This window comes from Pteropus alecto, unplaced genomic scaffold (assembly GCF_000325575.1).
Source record: "Pteropus alecto unplaced genomic scaffold, ASM32557v1 scaffold114, whole genome shotgun sequence".
In the NCBI taxonomy this organism is placed as follows: Eukaryota; Metazoa; Chordata; class Mammalia; order Chiroptera; family Pteropodidae; genus Pteropus; species Pteropus alecto.
In genome coordinates this window covers 695,772-718,877 of record NW_006435793.1, presented here as the reverse complement: position 1 = coordinate 718,877, position 23,106 = coordinate 695,772, and the positions used below count along the sequence as shown (strand labels likewise).

The following is a 23,106-nucleotide window of genomic DNA, read 5'->3' as shown; positions in this document are numbered from 1 at the left end:
ACACTTCCCTTTAGCTCATTTACATCCTTCAGATCTCAGCCAGATCTTACTCTCCTCACCGGAAGAGGTGAGGGTGGGGGCCGTTTCTCTGATTCTTCATTCAGATCGGGTCGCCTGTGAGGCTCTCAGATTCTGTTGTAATTTTCCTTTACAGTAAGTTACCATGGTTTAAATCATTAGCTGCTTTATGTGCTCCCTTGATTAATGTCTTTCTTTCCCACTAAACTCCATGTTGTAATGACAGTGTCTGTTTTGCTCACTACTAAGTTCTCAGCTACCTACCTAGCCTGGTGCCTGAAACAAAAGTTGTCATTACTGGATGAATTAAAGAAAGATTAAATGAATGGTTTGGTGTAGTCCAGTTCTTTCCCCTCACTTCAAACTCCATTTTCAATATCTTGTTTGCCTTGGAGTTTTGGCATCCCTCCCTTTTTCAAGGCCAACTTTTATTATATAAATCCATACGTTTTATGGGGCAGTGACATGCTGTTATATGAAGATCAATAAAGGTGGTTTTTATTATTTTGGGAAGTGCTTATCATTTTCTTTACTTTAATATTTCTGGTTAAAGTTTGCCCCTGCCTTAATGGCAGGTCTATTTAATTTTTAATATTTACTCGAATGTTCACAAGGATTGTTTTTCTAAAGTAGCACCATAATTTGCCTATATAAAAATGACACTAGCCTCCTATTCTCTCTAAGGAACTGACATTTAAAAAAATATAGTAGAGAAACAGGGTTAAAGGGGGCATTTTATATGAAAAGCTGGAAAAGAACTAGAAGCTCTACTGAAATCAGCAAATAGCTCATTTTGAATGCTCATGTATCCTTTCAACTCTGTGAGGGGAGGTTTTATTTTCCATTGTACTTTACAATTTAGGGAGTGATTTTCTCATCTTGTCTTATACCTCAACAGGTTGGATGTCAATGGCTGGAAGGTTCTACAAATGTCTAGGTCTATACCTTAGGTCATAGACCCAGATGAAGACCTCACTGGATAAAAATATTGCACTTTCTATCTACCTGTCAATTATCCCGTAATGCTAAGAGGAAATGACTGTGGATGATGAGGCAATGGGGGCTTGTTTTCTTCCGTCTACTTTGCTCTGTTTTCTGCATTGCCTATGATGACTACTGTTAGTTTTATTGCAGAGAAATACCCATATAATCTCTATTAAATATATAATTCATAAATTCTTTCTTTCATGGTCTCATGCTTTAAGAGCAGAAACCCCCTGCTTTGAAGCATGGAGCTTGTTTCCCAAAAGACTTGATGGGAGGCCATGAGAAGCTACATATATTACTTTTAGAGCAAAATAAATTATTCTGGCAAAAATAGTTAAGTGAGGATAGAACCATCCTCTTGAATTTCATTTGCAGAGCAGGCCAGTCTCTTTTCCTTGGGGTTATCTGTAGGAGCAGCCAACATCAAGGTTATTTCCTCCCTCTGACCCCTTGTCAGAAAAAAAATATTCCAGCTCTGCTTTGGCTGCTGCAACATGTAGCGAATCATAAATCAGTCTGTTCTGCACAGTCTTTTGCTTTTAATTTTATTTCTGATTCAAAGAAGTTGGTTGAAGCAAGTGAATCTTAACTCTGAAATGGTGATAAATGTTCGCATTCTTAACTTTTAACAGTTTTATTAATTGTGTTAAATGTATCACCAGCATGCTAAACAACTATGGTCAAGAAGAAAAATGGAGCTGTTATATTCATCACAAGTTATCGGATACCAGGGATTACAGATACTTATGCAGCAGGACTCAATTCACTGATGAACTGTGTATAAATACAGATCACAAATACTACTTTTTAAGTGAGGTTTTCATCCAAATATATTTTCCCATAGTAATATTTTAAAAGTGGTGTTTAGATTCCAAGACTGATATATATATTAAAAAACAAAACAAAACCATAGCCCAAATTTTGGGCTAGAAATATAAACTCTTTACACGAAATAAGAAAACACTATAATTATCATTTGAAATATTATATGCAATGGAAAAATAGTTTTACAGAGTCTACTCTTTTTCAGATTTAGGTGAGATTTAGGTGCTTAGATGGCGTCTAAGGAATGGAAGACATCAATTCCAGGAGCACAGACTTTAATAAAATTCTTCTAGGGAAGTCTGAGAGTTGTTATTCTCAAAGTTATAACAGTGAGACATGGAGAGATTATCCTGAGATGACTAAAGAAGAGCTAGAGAAGGGAAGAAGGCAGGTGTTCAAGATCACATTATGGGGGCACAGGGAAACCTGCCTGAGGTGAGCTAACTGAGCCGTGAGTAGTAAAAACAGGATGGAAATGGCGGCATAGTGTAATGGGAACCGTCCTAATATCCAGTAGGCGAAGAAGATGAAAGGATAAGAAAAGCAATGAGACAGACTGTGAGTAAGGGCTGAAAGAATCAGAGTGTTACCAATACTCTATATTATCATCTCTTATTAGGATTTAGGAGAGTTTCACCTTACAGCAGAAAAACAAATGTCCTAAGAGAACCACAGGAGATCTGTGATTTTTATGTAAGTGGCATGTTTTCGCTCATCAGAACTAAAATGCTATCAAGTGAAACTGAAAAATGAAAACGAAATTTTGAGAAATACTAAAAAAAGAAACCCACACAAGTCCAGTTTCATCAGATGTTAACACATACACAGTTGCTAATTCTCATGGTTTGGACTGGACATTGATTAGCCTTTGACTTCTCTGATAACCACTGGCAAGAAGTTAGACATGGCAGATAGAATAATATCACTCTTCGTCTCAAAAAGTCAAAATTCTGTCTATGGAGAGGTATTTAAGGGCCTGAACGACTTTGCCACAGGACACCTTTATTTCCTTATCTCTTACCTCATCATTCCACAGATCTACACTCCAACATCCTGGCACTTCTTTATGCCTGCTGCTTTTCTTCAAACAACAGTTTTCTCCCTATTTCCTTTGGTGATCTCATACTCCCCAAGGGCTTTAACACACAGCAACACTTCTCTGCCCAGGATTCCCACCTGTTTCCATCTCACTCCTGAACTCAGGCTCCACGTTTTCAAATGCCTGCTGGATCTCACGTGGATGTTCAAGACAGATTTTAAATGTTATGTATGAAACTGGACTGATGACTATGTTTTCTAGCTTGTAAACTGCCTTTTCTGCTTCTTTGAATGGTACCATTGTCTCAGGCACTCAGGCCTGCAACTGAAGACGTTTCTTTGTTGCCTCTCACACCCAATTAATTGCCAAGTCCTATTGATTTGATCACTAACATATTTCTTATGTCTTTTCTTCTATCAGTGACTATAGCTATAACTTCGATTCCATTCATTGTCTTTCTCTTCTAATCTTATTTACATGATGCTGCTGAAGCAACCGTCCTAAATGAAGACTGCTCCTCTGTGCTATTCCATGTTCAAAAATGTCTAGAGATCTATATTGTCAGGTGTTCACTTTTCTTAGACTGATGTCAAAGATCCTCTGTTATCTCAACCAAACTTACTTTTCAGACTCGGCTCTTCTCCTTCCCTTCACGTAGCATGCTGTGGCTAAACCGAACTCCTCAAGATATCCTGACTGTGCCTTGTACTTTCCACCTCCAAGAAATTTGTTTTCTTCTTTTGCTCGGAATGTCCATTCCTCCTCTCTTGAGGACATGTCCAGATTCTTCAAGGTTAAGCACACATTTTATCTTATTAATTAAGCTTTTCCTTGATGCACTAAAGTGCATCCTTTCTTTGTCCTTTCTTTGAACTTCGACAGTATTTCATTTGTTTTTAACTTTGGCATGTGTATAACTTTCTAAGTTGTTTCTCCTTGTGTTTATAATCTTTTCTCTCCTGCTTGACTTATTTACTTCTGAATTTCTCTACATCAGTTAGTATAAGAAAAAGATTCAGTCTCTCAAAGAAGGTAGCATTGGTAGGAGCGAAAAGTGCTCATGCATGTGAATAACTGTAACATATTTAAAAATGAATGTTGAGTGACTGAAAGGTTATGGAAATTATTTTGATCACGTCTTTCTGTGGGAAGTGAAGACATTATGTCATCTGCATAATATCACATATCTGGATGAAAATTGAACAATTCTGTCACCAACATTATTCCCCAAAGATTCAGATACTGAGTACTGAGTGTCTTAAATATATTAAAAAAAAAACCACAGCAAACTATAAATGAGAGACATTAATATAGAAACAACAGTAGGAAAGATATAAACTTTTTTGTGGGTGGGGAATCTTAGTAGAAATTCATTTATTATCTCAAATTAAAAACGGTTTAGATTGAGGCTTGCCTCACTTCGTTAACAACGTACTAGCTGTGGCAGAAAGTTGACTTTGTCCATTTCTGCTCACTTTGCCCTGTGGGCTAGGTTAGACTTATAAAAATTTCACCTTTTTATTCTGGTAGAGTGGAGAATGGAATGATTGTTTATTGTTGCTTAAAAAACTGTGTTACTGCTTTGTATAGTTTATCTTTATGATTTTCTTTTTAATCCCCTAAAATAATCATGGCTTCAGATTTCTCATGCATAGCATCGTGACTTAATTTTGGCCATCCTTGGTTCTGATTTATGAAACTCAGCACCGCTTTATCTGTTTACCTGAACTCCACCCTCCTCTTCCCTTCTACTCTTAGGATCAAATGTCTAGGATATCAAAGGCAGCCTAGAGTAGACACTATTTTCTTAAATATCCTTGGGCATTGTAATGTAACTGTTGGCAACTTGCACTCAACCCAAGGTGGTCAGCTATACAAGTTTCCTTATTCTGTAAGGACACCCCATTCTTAGCTAATCCTGTCACCTCAGTTCAGTATTCCCTGTTCTATACACATCGAGTTCTCCAGCTTCTGACTTTGGGAGCTTATGATAAAATGTTAGTTCTTTCCATTTTACTATTTTTTAATGATGAAAAAAATTCTTTACTATTTAAAATATTGATCTTACTATTTATTTCCATTAATTCCTAAGAAAAGTAATCAATTAGTTTTTGAAGTCTGTTTTGGGTGAAAATACTTTGTAAGACTATTTTCTGATAGCCATTTTGTCAGACAGTCAAATAACACATGAAAAAACTGTGCTAATAGATGTTTCCACCAGAAAGACTTTCTTTAGAACAAACATCCCCTAGGACTCCTCACACTTTTTGTTTCATTTAATACAACAATAAAATATTTACTTCCACCAAGCAAAAGACTTTTGGACTAATCTCTATAGATGGCTGAGAGAATATTTTGAGTTAGATGAAAGAACATAGATGTACTACAATATAAGACATAATATATGGAGTTATAACAGACAACAAAGAAAACTAGAGTAAAAAAGAAGTTATTACCTTAGGGTCATGTATTCCAGAAAGCTCTTCATAGATCTTCTCACCTACCATGACAGCAGCCAAGTTTGCCGTATATGTAGAAAGGCAAAACATACAAAAAATGGCCCAAAGATTCATCAGAAACCTTCCAGTCCAACATTTTGGGGGTTTGATGGCTGCTGTTCTACCAAACAAGAGGGCATAACACACATTCAAGGCTGAAGAGAAGGAGAAGACTCTACTTCTATTCCGCCCCTTGGGAGTCATACCAAAGGGGCTCTTCCATTCATACAGAGTGAGGAAGACGGCAGTGATGTGCAGAGCCACGAAAATCCCCAGCCACAATGTCCAGTGGAGTGGCCACATGAAGGCCCCAATGGGAGCTGCTGTGTCCCGGGTCCTCACTAAGATGCCCAAGCTGGTGGAGAAGAAAGGACCAGTGAAATCTATCACCTGGCTTCGTGCGGTATTGATGCTGAAGGAAGTGACCGCCATGTGGGCTGACCCACTCAGGAGATCACCCACCAGTCCAGTCCAGTGCCCATTTTTCCAGGCTCCATACTTTCCATCCCCAACAATATAGAGGTCAAAATCAAAGTTCATGTCTTCTGCTAGCTTTTCCAGCAGATCAATGCAATATCCATAGCAGCACTTCTTGAGTTTGATGGGCACTGTATCATTACTGCTATGGAGACTACTAAAAAGGCTGTCCAGTATAGAAGAGTCATTAGTCATGGGATCTAGGCAGAGTTGGCCAGCAGGGCACAAGCCTTCTTCATCTACCTCTCGTGTGAAGACGAATGGATGCTCAATCAGGGTAACCACTCTCAGGTGCAGTTTACGTGGGTGCTGGAAGTGGGTTTTGTGCCTCTGGGCCTGCTCTGGCCATATTCCATAGTCCACTACAACCTTTCCACCCTGCCAGCTGCCCAAGCGAGTCCACATTGGCTTTCCCATGGGGTCATGTTGCAGATTCCAGATGAAAAAGTTGTTTTCTGAGCTGATGATAGAGGAACCTTTTACTTTGATGGAACCACTGAGGCCTCTAAAAGTGGTGTTGGCTAGAAACCTGGCAAAGAGGGGCAAAAGCAAAAAGTCAGGAAGAGAGATGAAGCCAAAGACAGGGAACAGTGCTCATTTTTGCTTCTCTATCTTAGTAAAAAGATACTCTGAATTTTTTTTTAAAAGGCATTTCCTATAATTCTTTCAGGAATTGATAAGCTGGACTCCTTCTAGAAGAGTCCTTTTTTAGTGAGAGAATGAGATGTCCTCCTCAAGTTCTAACATCTGCGTTAGGTGCTTGGCTCTTGGTCTTACTCCAAATCTCTTTATTCCTGGTTAAGGGATGTATTGTTTTCTGTTGTAAACTGTGAGTTATGTATTCTCACAACTTTCCAAGCTATGGAAGTTCTCTGCATCTTCAACATGTCTCATTTCTACTGTTCATTACATTTGATTGCAACTAAATTAGTTCAATCAATATCTTTTTGGTGCGAGGCATGAGTTTTGCTAAGTATTCATATACTTTTATAATTGCTAAAACTTGCATTCATAATTCTAGAAAACAGTCAAATCTTGTTACCAGTGTTTCTCTTGGTAGAGTGGAAACAATCAATACATCTGTCCCTGTGAGGCCAGTTATAGCTGCATGTTGGCTATCATCCATAGAACAAAGAAAAGGATGATAAATAGATTTGTAGCTCTCCCAAAGCCTCAAGCTACCCTCTTTCTAAATCATTAGAGAAAAACTTTTGGCTCTGGCTTCAGGGAGAGTATCTGCCAGAAGTCAAAGAAAGGAAAATTACCAACTGGAGTGATATACGGATTCCTAACCATGTGAACCTGAGCACTGTCAGTATATGTATGTTTTGACATGAGCAAGACAGAAAAATGCTTGGTTAGAGCCTCTGTGTTCCTTGAGCCTGGGAAGATAAGACAGTAAAAGGTACCATGTAATTTTGTGGCACCTCTGTACTCTTAATTATGGCCTTTTGTCAGAATAAAAGCCCAGACTTGACACCAGAGACACCTGTGTTTGAATATTGGTCCAGCCACCTTCTAACATTGTCCTTGGACAATTTACTAAACTCTAAGCTTCAGTTTCATAATCAACAAATGGAGAAGATAATACTTCTTCCAAATTTAAGTGTTGGAAAAAAATGAATGTAAAGTGTATACCACACCTTCCTACATAGAACAAATATTCCAGATATGGTAGCTATTATTTAATGTCACTCAAGTTTTTTTCAATCAAGGCTGTCCCCAGGTCACTTTCCCATATTTTAGTAGAACATTCCTAGTTGGAGACACAAAAACTACATTATGATAAACTCTTAGAGGCTACTAGAGACACATTTCAAATTAAAAGAAATTAAATCGAAATGTGGAATGTACCATAAAAGATTTTTTTGAGGTATCAGGTGATATAAGTCTAGGCTTTCAGCAAAATACATTCATCTACTGCCTGCCAGGAGCATTACTCAGTAATTTACAAATGTAAATACAAGCAGTAAGCAGTTATGCTGCCACAGAAGGGAGACGGAAAAATCAGAAAGTATAAAGAATGTATTCATTTTTATTAGAGATATAAATGTAAATCACATTTGAAGATGCTGCTATCACTAAATGCAAATGAAACTACTCATTTTGGTAGATTGCATATAAAGGTAATTATTCACGTTAGCACTTCTCAATGGGAATCTACCACTTAAAATGAATTCAATTTTACAAGTAATGAAGTCTCAGTTATCTTGGACTTTAAAGCAGTTTTCTGTTTCTTTGAAGAAGTAGAGATCCAAATCATTAAAATACACAGATTAATCAACTGATAATTACCCAGGTACTATAAAGAAAAGATGATGATGATTGTGTTTTTGATAAGCAACCTACTTTCAGATCTGTTAAGAAATATACAACACACACACGCACTTGTTGACAGCCTAGGGAATAAAATGGTTAATAATAAATAGGTTAATTTCATTTAGTTAATTTAGTGATTGGGAAAGGAAAGTTAAAGTTATAGAAAGAGGAATCCTTCATTATTTTAAGAATATTCGGGGCTTCATGATTAAAGATTTTTAACTGGATAGACCCTTGAAAGACTAGCAATGAATATATACTTAAGTTATGTCAGAGAAGAAGGAGCTAGAAGTCATCGGAAATCTTTCAGAGATTATATAACTCCCTCATTCCAGTAAAACCATTCTTTGTTATGGGGATTGTTAAATAACGTTCGAAATGGCCCTGACTGAAGGACAATGCTTGGTTGTCTCTGAGGCATTAATTTGTGACAGAAAGGCAAATCTATCAAGGATCTAAATGTTTTCTATTTCCCCAGACCAAAAAAAATCCAGTGCTTGTTTCACTATGCAACTGGCACCAAGAAACTGGGTCTCAGAGAATTTCCACTTATGATAGATTATTTCCATTTTATTTTCAGTTTTATGGTGAGCATAAATTAGAATGATCTCATTGATAGCTTTTATAGTTGTACTTCACATGCGTTGTAATGCAATGACGATGCATAGCAAAGTTTCGATGCTATGTTAATTAAAAGATTAAAACGTTGAAATCCTGGTTTTGCTGAAATCAAATTCTACCCTGTTCATTTTTATCTTGCCCTGATCTCTTTTTGGGTGAACAAGAAAAATCAGGAATTATTTCACTGGCAACATAAACTGATACAAATACCAAGCACTGTTCTTAGCACTAGAGTTACAGAGATGAAACACATTCATTGTTCCCAAAGAGCTCAAAGTCTAGGAATGGGGAGAAAGCAAAGTGAATAAGCAATTCTAAACCAGAGTAATGAGCTTCATAATAGCGGTAAATCTGGGTACCATGGGAACAGAGAGGAATGCACCTGCCCGTTTTATTCTAGGGAAGAGGAGGAAGGCTTCTTAGGGGAAGAAGTGCCGGAGCTGAGTCTTGAAGGAACAACAGTGAGCCAGGAAGAAAACCTGGGGACTGATGCTGTCGACCCAGAGAGACGGATGCTTGCGCAAAAGCCAGAGACAGAGAGGGCAAACTGTGTGATGATAAGCAGTGAGAAATAAGGCTGGAGATAAAGGTAGAACAGGAGTAACAAAAGGTCTGAAGCCACAGTGAAGGTAATGGAGAGCCATTGAGGGAATTTTATCTGTGGAGACACATGATTATCAGATTTGATTTTAGATAAATTTTTTTCTTACCCCCTAGCTATATAGAAAATGATTTGGAAGGAGGAGGGGGCAGAGTGTAATTTCAAATGTGAGGAAGGATGCTCCTTCCCCACTCTTGCTTCCTCTCTTCCTCTCTGCTTGTTTCACAAGGGGTTTAGGGTAACGAGGGCTAAAATAATAGCAGAAGTGGAGAGAAGGTGGCATAATCAAGAGGTACATAATTTCAAAAAGAAAAGCAGTGATTTTAAGAGAGCCAAATGCATAGGGTTGCATTTTAGTTCACAAATCATACTAAGAATGTGTAAAACTTGGCTTGATGGATGGTCGGGTAAATAAGATCTGGAGTATTTAGTTGAATATCGGCTCTGTGTAAGCCCATAGAGCAATGTGGATGTAAGGTGGGGGAAGTAATCGTAAATTTTTTAAGGAGAAATTTAGAGCCTGGGCCTGAGCTCACTCTGAGTGAGAACCTGTTTTAGCACTATGCCTTGACATGGTGAGTGTGTACCAAAGCAGTTCAGGTATATATCTTTTTATTTTTATTTTTTATCAGCAGACCTCCCAAGATACCACTCTGCTCAAAACAATGAAGCTCATTAGTTAATCTGCAGTGAGGTAACTTATTACTTTAGTAAAAATTCCCAGTTACATCATTAATTAAGATTGTGTTGATTTCTACAGGAGCTGAGATAAAATAATTTGCTCTTTGCAAATTATGTAAAAAATGTTTTTGAGACAGTTAGTTAGCAAGATAAGCAAGATCAGTGTTGAATATATTTAAGATAGATTTTAAAAGCCACATTTGCACACTTGATGTACCAATTAAAGGACTTTCTTGTTCATTAAAAAAATGAACAAAGATGTTGACAAAACAACACATCACCCATGTAGTCGTTTATTCATTTAACAACACTCGCTATGTGCCAAGGACTGCTCTAGGTGCTGGGGGACATAGTAGTGAACAAAATAGACAAAAATCTATGCAGCTTATATTTTATCGAAGGATCAAAATAAATATTATAAATAGGTATTCTGTATGGGACGTTAGATACTGTTAAACGTGAAGGAAGAAAAATAAAGTGGAATTAGAAGATAAGATGCATCAGGGCTGGTGGTAGTGGTGAAAATTTAGACGAGAGGCCAAAACTGGTTCTCTGAAAAGGTGATATTTGAGTAAAGAGCCGAAGAAAGGAAATTCTTTTTTCAGCTTAAATCTCTTTTTCATTACTTTTTCAACCAGAAGAATATTGGGGTAAAGAGTATTCCCTATATAGGGAGCAAGAAGACCAGTGACCTTGAAGGGGAATTGTCTGATATGTTCGAGGACAAGCTCAGGAGTAAAGGGCATGAGAGAGCTGAAGATGAGAAAACTTACAGGGAATGGAGATGGGAAAATAGGATTTTGTAAGGCCTTCGTTTCTTCTCTACACGAGATAGAAAGCCATTAGTGGGTTTCGAGCAGAGAAGCAATATGATATGACTTACATTTTAACAGGATTGTCACAGTGCTGTTGAGAGTGGACTAAAAAGAGACAAGAGCAGAAGCCAAAAGACCAGTTGGGAAGCTGCTTCAAACACCCAGACAAAAGGTGCTGGTGGTTTGGACTGAGGTGGTAGCAGTGGAGGTGGGGAAAATTAGTTGGATCTTTATATATGTTGAAGCTGGAACTGATAGGGTTTGCCAAAGGCTCAGTTACATCTGTTGGGAAAAAGGAGAGGCACAAATGGCACCAAAGTGTTTACCCTGAGTAATTGGAGAGATGGAGTCGCCATTAATTGAGATAAAGAAAACGGTAAGAGAATCAGGTATGAGGTGGTGAGAACTACCACGAGTTCAATTTTGCTAATGTTAAGCATGAGATGACTTACAGACATCCAAACGGAGATGTCAAGTAGGTAGCTGGAGATCATCTGGAATTCAGGAAAGAGGTCTGGACTGGAGATTCAAACTTGGGCATCATTGCTCTATACGTGGTATTTAAGGAGACCAAATGAGATCACGATGTGAGTATTTGTAGGTGAGAAAAAGTCCATGGAGTAAGTCCAGGGCACTCCATCATTTGGAGGTGGTGTAGGTGAGGAAGAACTACCAAAGGGAACTGAGAAATAACCAGAGACAGAGAAAAGTAGGAGAAAAGCAGGCTGTGTTCTAGAAGCCAAGTGAATAACATGTTTCAAAGAGGGGACAGTGATTAACTGTGTCAAATGCTTCTAACCCATCAAATACAATGAGGGCTGAGAATTGGCCATTTGCTTTAGAAATGTGAAGGCCACTGGTGACTTCATTAGAGTAATTTCAGTGAAGTGTTGGAGCCTAGAGCTTCAAGGAAGAATGGGAAGAGAGAAACTAGAGATCACTCTTTAGAGAATTATGGTGTAAAGAGGAGAAAAATAAAATAGTGGTAGAGAGGAAAAATCAAGTAAACGTGTGTATGTGTGTAAACACAAACGTATGTGTATAACGTATATAAACGGTCAGGCTTTTATGCTGATGGGAATGAATCAGTAAAAACAGAAAAATTGTTGTTGGAGAGAAGAGGGGGGATTCCTGAGACAATGCCCCTGAGGGTCAAAGGGACTGTGCACTAATGTGCAAGTGGGGGTGATATTCTTCGCAAAGCCAAAATAGGATCGTAGACACAGAGAAGGCAGAGAGAATATAAAGCCCAGAGGCAAGTAGATATGGCTGTGGACAAGAGAGCTTGTGGAACCTCTGATTGCTTTAACTTATTTAAGTGCAATTAAAAAATAAATTATAGATCTCATTATATTCTCTTCTTACAATTTATTTGAGAGCAGTTTTATTGTGCTATTTTTAAAGTGAGACCAAAGTTACTCTTGAAAGTATAGAAAGCAAAGAACATTTCATAAGATATGTTTTAGATCAGTCTCAACTGAAATGTTTAGTGTTTTGTTTTCCCACTGAGTTTGCAGCAGACAGTTGTAAAACTATCTGGGTCTGGCATTTAAAAGAATTGTAATTCTTTAATTACATTTTTCAATCTCTTCTATTAAGCTTTCCATTTCTCTGGGTCAGTTTTGGCAACTGATATTTTTGTAGGAATTTATTGCTACAGAACCACATATCATTTATACTAATTTAAGGATTTTTCAGTTAATTTTGATTTATGTCCTGTTAATTCCTTCTAGGTCTCTCACTTTTCTTCTGGTTTTCTTGGCTGAGGATATATTTGTGTTCCTATATTCTTCTTTAATAACAAAATGTTAACTGTTTATCTTCATTTATCTGATTATTTATATTATTCATGCATTACTTCTACTTTTTTAAAACTTGCTAAAATTTATTAATATTACTAAATTTACCAACGCTTGCTAAAATCTGAACATCTATGGATTTCTTCCCAATTCTAAATTTACTGAAATTTATTAAAGTTAAGTAATTCTCACACTACAAATAATGTTATATTCTTAAAGATTTTAAGGCCTGTTTCTTCTTGATTTTTCATCTATTTTATTCAGCATATAAAATTTTACTAATATTATGTTTTTAATATTTATTATAAATTTGTATCTTTTCTTGCTTTTGAACTAGTTCTACAATAAAGCCATTGGTTCCAGTCTTCAGTTTGGAGACATATGAACCTATCCATGTGTTGTTTACATGCATCATCATCTTCATGTGTCTTCTTCCATGTCCAGTTGTTTATAGGTTGTATATTTATTTCTACTTTGCTCATTTTCCACTCACCAACTTGTCTCTTTGTATATCTGTGTCTCTCATTTGTTTTGTTATTAAATTGCCTTATCTTTGCTTTTTTCCCATATTGTTGCTTTCCATTAATCATATCTGTACATGGGAATATCTATTTTGCTCTGTAAAGCCTTAAAATCTATTTTTCCCTTTGGGAGCTTTCTTTGTCTCATTAAAAAAAAATCTGTATCCTCATTCTTTTATATCTTGAAAAATGAGCCGAATTTCTTTTCCCATAATCATCTCATCGTATTTAATACTTTCCCCCTGAGGAATGAGAGATTTGTTCATCTTCCATAAAGCTCTATAAAATTTTTTAGCCTGGGAGAACTTAATTGTGATTTTTTTTGCTTTTGCCTGATTAGAAATCTTTGGTTATGTTATTACTAGTGACATTCTCCCCAACTCTCTTCCCATCAGCATCACCTAATTCTTGTCAGGTTTACTTGTTACTACGCACTGAATCTAAATATTTATTCCTCGGGCATGTTTAATTTAGCTCAGATCTACTGGCTGCAGTAGAAAAGCTCAATAAAGCCCTTTTAGTATAAGACAAAGGAATATTCCCAAGGTTTTCCATTCTTCTTTTTTCTGGGAAGAGAGGAGGAAAGTTGGGAAGAGATCCAGTGATGTTTAGAAATCCCATCTTTTCTTCATGTGATTCATATCTACAATCCTGTAATGAATCTCCCAATCAAAACCTCACATCCTCCACAGTTCTATACTACTGCATTTGCTTTTTATTTCTTATTAAATTGCCTTCTTATCTTTGCTCTTTTCCTATAATGCTGCCTTCCATTAATCATATCTGTACATGGGAATATCTACATTGCTCTGTAAAGCCTTAAAATTCTTTCCCTTTGGTAACTTTCTTTGTATCAGCTCATATATATATATTTCCTATTGAGGAGCCTCAAACTATCTCTTTTTGGATAGTCTCATGTCTTTTAGGAAACTTACACCCAATTCTGATCTTTCACAACCTGCATAGACCTCTAGTTGTCTGAATTATTAGCTATTTATATTTTAGGTTTGTATTTTAATCCATGTGTGCACTTTTTCTGAATTCTTCAAGACTTTTTCCCTAAACCCTCTTATTCCCTAAATGATTCTCATTTTGTTTCTCTTCCTCAAGCTCTAGATTATTTCCCCTTTCTCTAGCATTCTTACAATTCCTGCATGTAGGTTAATCTATGATTAGTTCATTATTTCTTCAATGTTCTTTCTCATATTTTCTCTAAATTTTATCTTCTCCTCTCTTCCTCTCCTTCCCTCTTTTCCTTTTGATGGACTTTGTACAAAAGAAATACCAATGTAATGTCCTGTTAGGAAGAGATCTTGTCTTAAATTAGCTATTGACTATCCCTAGTTAACTATTTTGTTGTTGTTGTACCCTTGAGACCCTCTCACACAACTCTCTGAAATCCATCTATTCTTTTCATTTTTCTTCAATGTCTGTGTTGCTGTCTTTCCCATTTTTTATGGTCCTTTGTCTGTTTGTATAGCAAATTGTTACTAGTTCAGCTTTTACTTTGTGGCCTCTTCTACTGAAGCAGACCCCTGTGGTATATTCCTCTCTTTTACGATAACATGAATTTGCCCTCTTAGCCACAGAGCTTACCCATGGTCCAGTCCTGTCAGAGAACATTGCTTTGATTTTGTTCTCCATACATGGGACGGCTCTCCAAATTAAATATTAACTGGATGATTTCTACATGTAAAATGAATCCTCCTTAGTACGCCAATATATAAGTATTTGGCAGCTGATTAACCTCATCTTTGACTTTTTAGAATGTAGAACCCTCAGAAGCATGGATTTTGACATTCTCCACATTTTGAGAGTGGTCTCTCCCAGAGTTGTTATTAGGAATGAACAAATTCTCTCTTTCTCACTGCTCTGCCTCATAGCACTGCAGCCTGTGAAGCCGGAAGAGACTTCAACGGTCATCTAAGCACCTATCTCACTGAGTCATCTTTGGATCTTAGGCATAACGCAGTGCCTGGCCAGAGTTACTGCTCAGTAATGTTTGTGAAGTAAATGCAATCAAACGCATCTGCTCAAATCAGACATGTATCTCTGAAAGAGAACTCTTCATCAGTTTGCCAGAAGAACGGGGCTCAATCAGCCAGGAAGTATTTGCATTTGCAATTTATAGATTGTTCAAAGCATTAAAATTCCAGCACCTTTCTCCCTGAATAATGGATAATATCAATAACAGAAATTAGTTTAATGAGAAGCCTTGCTGATGATAAGGAAGTTCATAAGAATTAAAAATTGCTAAATCTTAATCTTCAGAGCAGAGGGCCCACACACTATAATTATTGATTGCACCATTTTTTAAAACAACTTACAAAACACCTTTTAAAATAGATTTCTATCAGTTAATGGACAATAGCAATTTAATAACATATTAAATGTACATATGTACATACATACGAGTCATTTGGGTCTGTTTTGCCAACATCTGCAAAATTCAGTTACTTAACAAGTGAAACTGCAGAGTGGAAGGAGAGCTCCTGATGTTCTTGATTTTTTCCCCCCAAGAAGAAAAAAATACTAATCTAGGTAACTGGGTCCTATTTTAATATAAATTTTGGGCTGTGTTACTATTGGTGTGTGTGAGGGGGCCACTATGCTAAAAAATCAGACACCTGGATATCGCATTCTCTTTTCCTTGCTTTCATGTGGCACAACTGTCAAGCTGGGGCTTTTTTCCTCTGTTTTTCTCCCACGTGGTAGTTAGATCTGTTCCATACCCTTGGGTTGTTTTCCTTTCCCTTTGCTTTTTGGTATGAACCCTGACTCTTGTCCACAATTATGGTCTGTGCTCATCCCTTGGGCTGCTCCTGGTTGCTTTGTATAACACTCCAACATAATTCATGTGGCCCCAGCACGAGCCCAGGTGTCGATAGCCCTTCCCTTAGCACAGCCCTGGCAATGGGACATTGTGCAGGACTTACCAGTCAAGCATCCATACAAAAGGTTACAGGGTCTGGAGACTGAAGTGGGCCCAAGAGATAGGTCTGAAATTCAGAGTAAAGATGTAGTATTGCCCTCTCTATCTCTACACCTCTTTTTGATGCATTTGCAAATTTTATAGTAGGTGCATACAAAGTAAAAATGTCAACAAAGAACATAATTACCTCTCAGGTAAATAAAAGCTTGAAAGCTCTCCTAATTTGGAAAATTTCCACAGTTTAATACCTGCTGGATTCTAGATTAAGCAGATTTAAGCTGTATTCATCCAAATAGGGTCCCGAGGAAATACACATTTTCCATTGTTCCTTATTTGAGGGCCCCATGACTTGGAGAAAATTTCAGACGCAGCTCTTGGCATGACTTAAGTGATAGAAGAAGGGCAAATTCATATTTTAGCCAAATTAGTCCAGTAACAGGGATTCCTGTTGCAAACATCTTGAAACACAGACCTTAAGTGTTGGTCCCAAGATTAATAACACCTACTGACTCAAAGTTAACCTAGGAGTAACAGCTGGACAAAGTAGGACATCCCACAGAAATGGGCTCTCCTTGGGCCAAGGAACCAGTGTTATCAGTATCCAAACCCTGGCTTCCATGTTCAATGCAACTGCATTTCTTTTCAGCACTTGTGAAAACATATAGGCTAACTAGTTTGGCTTGACAGAGGTCCTTAGAACAAGAATGCTTATGCATGGGTAATCATGCCTCCCGGTTTATATACCTTTTGGCTGAAAGAATATTAATTTAAAAGTAATGGGTTCCCAATTAAGGAAAATCAGTATTAATGCTGAAAGAGCCTGGAATTTGGATTTAGATGAACTGGTTTAAATCTTCCCTTATAAAGTACTAGCTGGATGACCTTAGGCATACCACTTAACTTTTCAAGGTAGGAATCCTTACAGTTCAGGAAATTAAAGTTTCTAGAGATTAATAATTTTTCCAGGGCAACAATGCCGGTAAATTATTGTAAAGGTGGATGGAAATACTCCAAATTATAATTGCATCATGCAGCTTCAAGTTCTTCTGGAACCCTTCTAATATCCAGGGAGGAAACGGGGACCATCATCAATTTACACTGTGGAATTTCTGAATGGATATTTGTTTGAGTCTTTCTTCTGAAGCTTCCTACTGCCTAAAAATGCCTGATACATAATGGTTTCTGAACATTACGTGCAGAATCAATATAAAATGCAATATCTAATATTAATAAAAGGCCAGTGAATCTTGGTATTGTTTAACCATGTAAGCATGAAAATGAACATAGTTTGGAAGGAAAAGAGTCTCTAGCATGTTGGACCATTCTTCAAAGACAACTGAAGAGGGGGCCTAAAAATACCTGCTAATGCCAGAGGATAATAGCCAGTTGAGTGGGTGGTATCCCAATGAAGAATAATAACCAAACAGCTAAGTCAAAGAAAATGTATAAAAAATATAGATAATAAGAGGAGCATATCCTCTTCCAGGTGGAGAACAGAAAAAGGGGATTGTAAGCTTTCTAAGAGCAGGGCTTCTGTCTTCCTTGTGTTTCTTTCTACATTAGCCAATGACCTAGCCTAATATGAGTAAGATTCAACAAATGTTTGTGAGTGAATAAATGAATTAATCACTGCCTGCTTGACGTAGAATAGAACTGCAGAAGCTGTTCAAAAAAGAAAGGCAAGATTCCATACCCTACTTAGAAGCTAGAATAACTACAAGGACTATGATTAATTAGCCAAAGTGTCAGGGATTTCTTAGGCCAAGGAGAACAAGATGTCTATCAGTGTCTAGACGCTTGGAATTCTTAAAGGATAATTGCCTTTGATCAGGCTATGAGTAACCCAGGGAGCTCTTTCCCCAGGAATAAGAGATTCATTAGCACCCAAGGCCTTCAGATAAGCATGGGCAAATCCTAACCCTAGGATCAGCAGCAGGTAAGTCCTGAAACTCCTATTCATTTTCACCAGAATCTAGTGTTTAGAATGTAATAAAGGGGTAAATGTGGGCAAGGTTAAAACCAACTGTCAGAAATAAAAAATTTTATATACTAATTTTTTTAAAATTACTTATAAGGCTTTTATGCTGCATTACTATATTTGATTAATTTGTTACAGGATTATGATTTTATACTATGCCATGGCTAATGTTCTGCATTCAAATGATATCCAGTACAAACTCCTTTAGCTTGGTGTAAAAGACCTGTGTAGTATGTTATCAAGTTAACTACTTTTTCAGAATCATGCCAAAATCCTCTTCATACGCAACGTATGCTCCAATTGTACTCAATTTCTCTTTTGGGTCTTGGCGAATTTGCATTGCCTGTGAATTTGCTCCAAACCAGAAAACTCCTATTCATTTATCGAGATCCAATTCTAGTGTTTTTCAGTCATCTCCAAATCTCCAAGAAGAGTTAATTATTTCCTCCTATGTGTATCTGAACATCTCTCTATTTTAAGAATCATGTATCCCTTTGTTTTATAATCATTCACTTATTTTTCAACCTCATGCACTAGGCTGTCAGATTCAAAATGGCAGAATGCAAATCTTCATTTTGTCTACCTCACCCTCGTTGAACAAATAGTCATTGGCTGTACATACGCGTTTATGAATTTATTACCAAACAAAATATCAGATTTCATTGCTTCAAATAATTAACATTTAATAAAACAACTTGCAAATAAATTGTTAAAGATCATACTATGAACTTGCCCCCCCAAGTGGTTTTGTCTACACAACTTTCCTTTTTAGTCGTGATGGACGTTTGCTCTGGTGTGCGGGACCTGAGAAGAATAAAATTCTTTATATCTATAATTAGGTCTATCTAGTCTGCCATGAAAAATGATTTTTTCTAGTCTAAAAGCCCATGCTGGAAAAGCCATGCTTTTGGTGATTTCATTAACATTTAAAAATGTTAACAATTCTGTCAGCCCAAACTGAAAATGACTGTGTGAGAAATGAAAGCTTGCATAACTTTGACACTCGCTATTCATGGCTCATTATCCTCAAGACTTTGATTATGCAGTGAAGAAGTGGGGTCAGCCTCACAAAATTCAGGAACAATTAAGAAATTACTGTATGCAGATGTGACTTATGGACTGAGAATAACGAACTTTCTAAAAGACTATATTCAACAAAATAAATAAGGATGATGAAAAATTCACAGATGTTTTATAGCTTAAGGCAGCTTTTCAGTTATTCATTATAAAGATTTTGTCCAGGGTTTTGCTTACTTCCCTTGACCCTTTCCTGAACACTTTGAAACTTTCTCTTTGACTGTATTCCTCAGGGTGTTTAAGAAGTCCTGGGCATATTTCCTGAAGTTCTTTGAGTTCATTCTCAAACACATCCATGAAGAAGGAAATATTGCCATTGACCCTTATACATTGTGAATTGCTGCCGGGCTCCAAACCTCACATTTTCCTTTTACAGCTTTTAAAGTTTGCGGAATAAACTTGTGGAAATACCCACAAGGGCAAAGGTTATCCACTAAACTAACATTTCATTAAAAAAAAAAAAAATGCACAGAAGAAAACTAGATGGCATCTAGGTAAGTAAAAAAAAAAACAAAAACCAACAACTGTGTTTTTAATTTAGACAAAATTTTATTTACCTACCACTTATTTTTTTTTTCTATAGCTACATTTAGATAGGATATAAATATAATAGAAAATTTCCTTTCCTTCTTTCTATGTCAATTTCAATAAATGTCTATTAAGTGGCTAGGATGCATAATAATATTTCCATTTAACAGAATTTATATTTTAGCTAGAAGTCAGACACAGGAAAATAATGATGATGGAACGGGCTAAGTGCCACCATATAATTCCATGAACAAAGTGCCATGGGATCCTTGTGGAAGGAGGCATATAACTTTAATATAAATTAAATCTTGAGGAGCCAGAATGATTGGTTTGATCTTGATAAAATGAATCCCTGAGGTATAGACAACCCAAGTCAACAAATATTTCCTCCTGTATTTTCTAAATATTTTTAGGATCCAACAGATTTATTTTTCTTTATGCTCTCCATTTTACATGAGTGAGACAGAAAGATTCTAAAAAACAATAGTTTTCACCAGTGGTTTTTCCTGTCTGCTCTTTATGATTGTCCTTTCAAAATAATGACTATTTTAAATTATAAAAAAAAGCTTTGTTTATATTTTTGTTATGAAGGAGAATGTTTCTTAGATAAAATCCTGAGCCTCGATTATGTGTTAGTTCAAAAGCAGTAGATTAAATCTGGACAGGGGCTGTAAAATAAAAATATGCATAGAAGTAAATCTTGTGGAGATTCAAATGCAATGTGAAAAAAATGGAAAGATCAGATTATGAAAGAACATCCAATTTTACCACTAATAGGTCACTAATAAATAAATTTTTAATTATTTTATTTTCTTAACAACATTCCTTAGGGAGTATATAGACCGTGCTTAAAGTACTATATATATGGCATTTAGCATGTGGCCTTAAACATAGTAGGTACTCAATCCAGGTGTATAAAATTAAATGTAAAATGCTTAGGACTTCCTGAACTTTTATCAAATGATCATGTCTTTTAAAAAGGCAAGACACTATGAGATGACCTTGTGTTACTCAATATAGTCAAATGTCCTGTTCTAATAGAACTGCCTAAAGATGGGACCTAGCCTAGAGCTTGGCCTTAACCTCTGAAAGTGAAATAATTCTCTGATTTGGCCTCTCTGACCATAGCTAGTCAGAAAAATCTAGGCCCCAATAAAACATCTTTAAGGGTATTCTTTTCTGGAGGGATCATGAAAACCATTTCTATAAAATGGATTTTTCCTTAATGTAAATGGGCTTTCTCATTCTAGGTTTTGAGCCAGATTGAGAAACTGGAAAGGAAAAGTACTGAAATTTAAAAAATAATATATATATATGTACATAATACTTACCTGTGAGCTCTTAGTTCATTCTATATTCTTTCTATGTATGTGTTGTATGTATGTATGTATCTATCATTATCTCTCTATCATCTATCTATCTATCTATCTATCTATCTATCTATCTATCTATCTACCTACCTACCTATCATCTATCTATCTCATCTATCTATCTGTTAAAATGACTCCATGAATAGTAGGATCTATTAGTTACATAAGTGGATATAGAACATAGGAAACTAAAGCTCAGAGAAGTTAAGTAAAACTTGACCAAGTCACGCAAGTAGTAAGTGACAGAGCTAAAATTCAAGTTCAGAGTCTGGCTCCAGGGTCTATGTCTTTAACCACTACTCTGTACTGCCTTAAGCATCAATGCCTGGGAGGAGACAGAAAAGTGTTTCCTGCTTTAGTAATTTTTTTCTTTGTATAGGTTTAGAGAGATTTGTCCTAGTCCATTGATATGGGAAAGAATGACCAGGGATAGAAACATTTGCTGTGTATCTACTATGAGCCAAACATAGTGTTAGATACTTTTCATATATAATTTCATGGTATCTTTATTATAATATATCAAGCTAGTCAGTATTATCCTAGCTTACTAATTAGAAAACTGAGGCTCAGAGTTGTTAAATAACTTGCTAAGAACACACAGTTAGTAAGGGGCTAACTAACTAAAGCAAGACTGGGTGTTCCCCACTATACACTACATGCTAAAAATCTATAGATAAAATTCCAGATGACAGCTCACGAAATTCTAGCCTTATATAACCAGAAAACCTCTCAGGAATATTAGTTTGAAGTTACTCAGAGTCAAGACTTTTGCAAAAGAGACAGGTAGGGAAATTTGACTTCCTTTCACAGCCCTAAGAATGGAGATGTGACCCACGCCTTGCATCCTACCTTGATAGATATTGTCCTGAAGTGAGATTTGTAGTATCCACATCCATGCAGTTCATTGTGCTGGGAATGAGAGCAAGCTCTGGCTGGATCATGGTGGCTGTGGCTACAGCTCTCGCGACCAGTTCCATGGCATCTTGTACATAGTACTCAAAGACTGACTGTGTTGTTTTTCCATGAGCAACGAGCCCTAAGGGAAGACCTTCTGTCCTCAGTTCCTCGACATTCTGGGAATCCCCCAGCACCCAATGAACCTCAGGGGGCACTACCCCAAACTGGGTGATAATCTGGAAAATCCTCCGGGTACTTCCCATGTCGCAGCCAAACATCACCATTGTGGGTGTGCTGTTCTTAACGCTGTCAATCTGGACCTGCAGGAAGCTGAAGAGGTTCTCGGTGGAGGAGAGGTTGGCAGTGATGTTGATGATAGACCCGAGGTGGAACTTGGAATTATTCTGGGTGAGGAGGAGGAAGTCAGTGATATTCCAATCTTCCTGGCATAGCAACAAGCTAAAATTGTACCAGTTGTTCATGGTCAGGATTGAGACAGTGACATCAGCATCAGAATTTAATGAATTTTCTAAACTCAGTTGTAGGTGAAGGGGATTCTGTATTTAAAGATATGAAAAAGAAGAATTAGAAAGCATTGGCCAAAGATTGTAACATAAGGTATTTTGCTTTCTTATGAGGCTTAATCTTTTATTTTTCCCTGTGATAGTCAAACGCTTCTGGGATAGAATTGGCACAATTTGGAAAGCTGTGTTTCCTGTCTAATGGAATTATTGATTCCTTACAGCTTAACTTCTTCATAATTTTTCCTAAGAGTATCAGACAGCAGATCGTTCTTGGTGTAAATGTCAGAGGTGACACAACCATACATACATTTGGTCTTAAATTTTTATCAGGCTTGTCTACTTCCTTACAGACAGACCCCTTTATGAATTTCATTTCTAACTATTGCTGTTACTAACTTTTAAATTTGTTAAATTTTTACTCTGAGTAAAATTTGTTAAATTTTACTCTGAGGTGAAGTAATTGAAAAAAAATTACTTTTACTTTCCTTTAAAATTAACAACAGGTACTTGTATAAGAATGGTGCAGAAAATGGATACATCACAGTTTCCCAAACTTCTAGCCCCTGAGGAAGACACTTCTTCCAATGTGTGTGGTGCTA

The 23,106-nt window shown here is 36.8% G+C and overlaps 1 protein-coding gene across 3 annotated transcripts in view; it reads right to left on the bottom strand.

The window, feature by feature from the left end:
• Positions 1–23,106, bottom strand: part of GRIN3A (glutamate ionotropic receptor NMDA type subunit 3A) — a 140,840-nt gene that overhangs the window by 71,015 nt on the left and 46,719 nt on the right. For all 3 annotated transcript variants that reach the window (XM_015589115.2, XM_025046565.1, XM_006911510.3), the window contains exons 2-3: positions 21,936–22,540; positions 5,326–6,373 (exon numbers count right to left, since the gene is read on the bottom strand). In XM_015589115.2, coding sequence (XP_015444601.1) covers positions 5,326–6,373; positions 21,936–22,540 — 1,653 coding nt within the window. The remainder of the gene's footprint in view (positions 1–5,325; positions 6,374–21,935; positions 22,541–23,106) is intronic.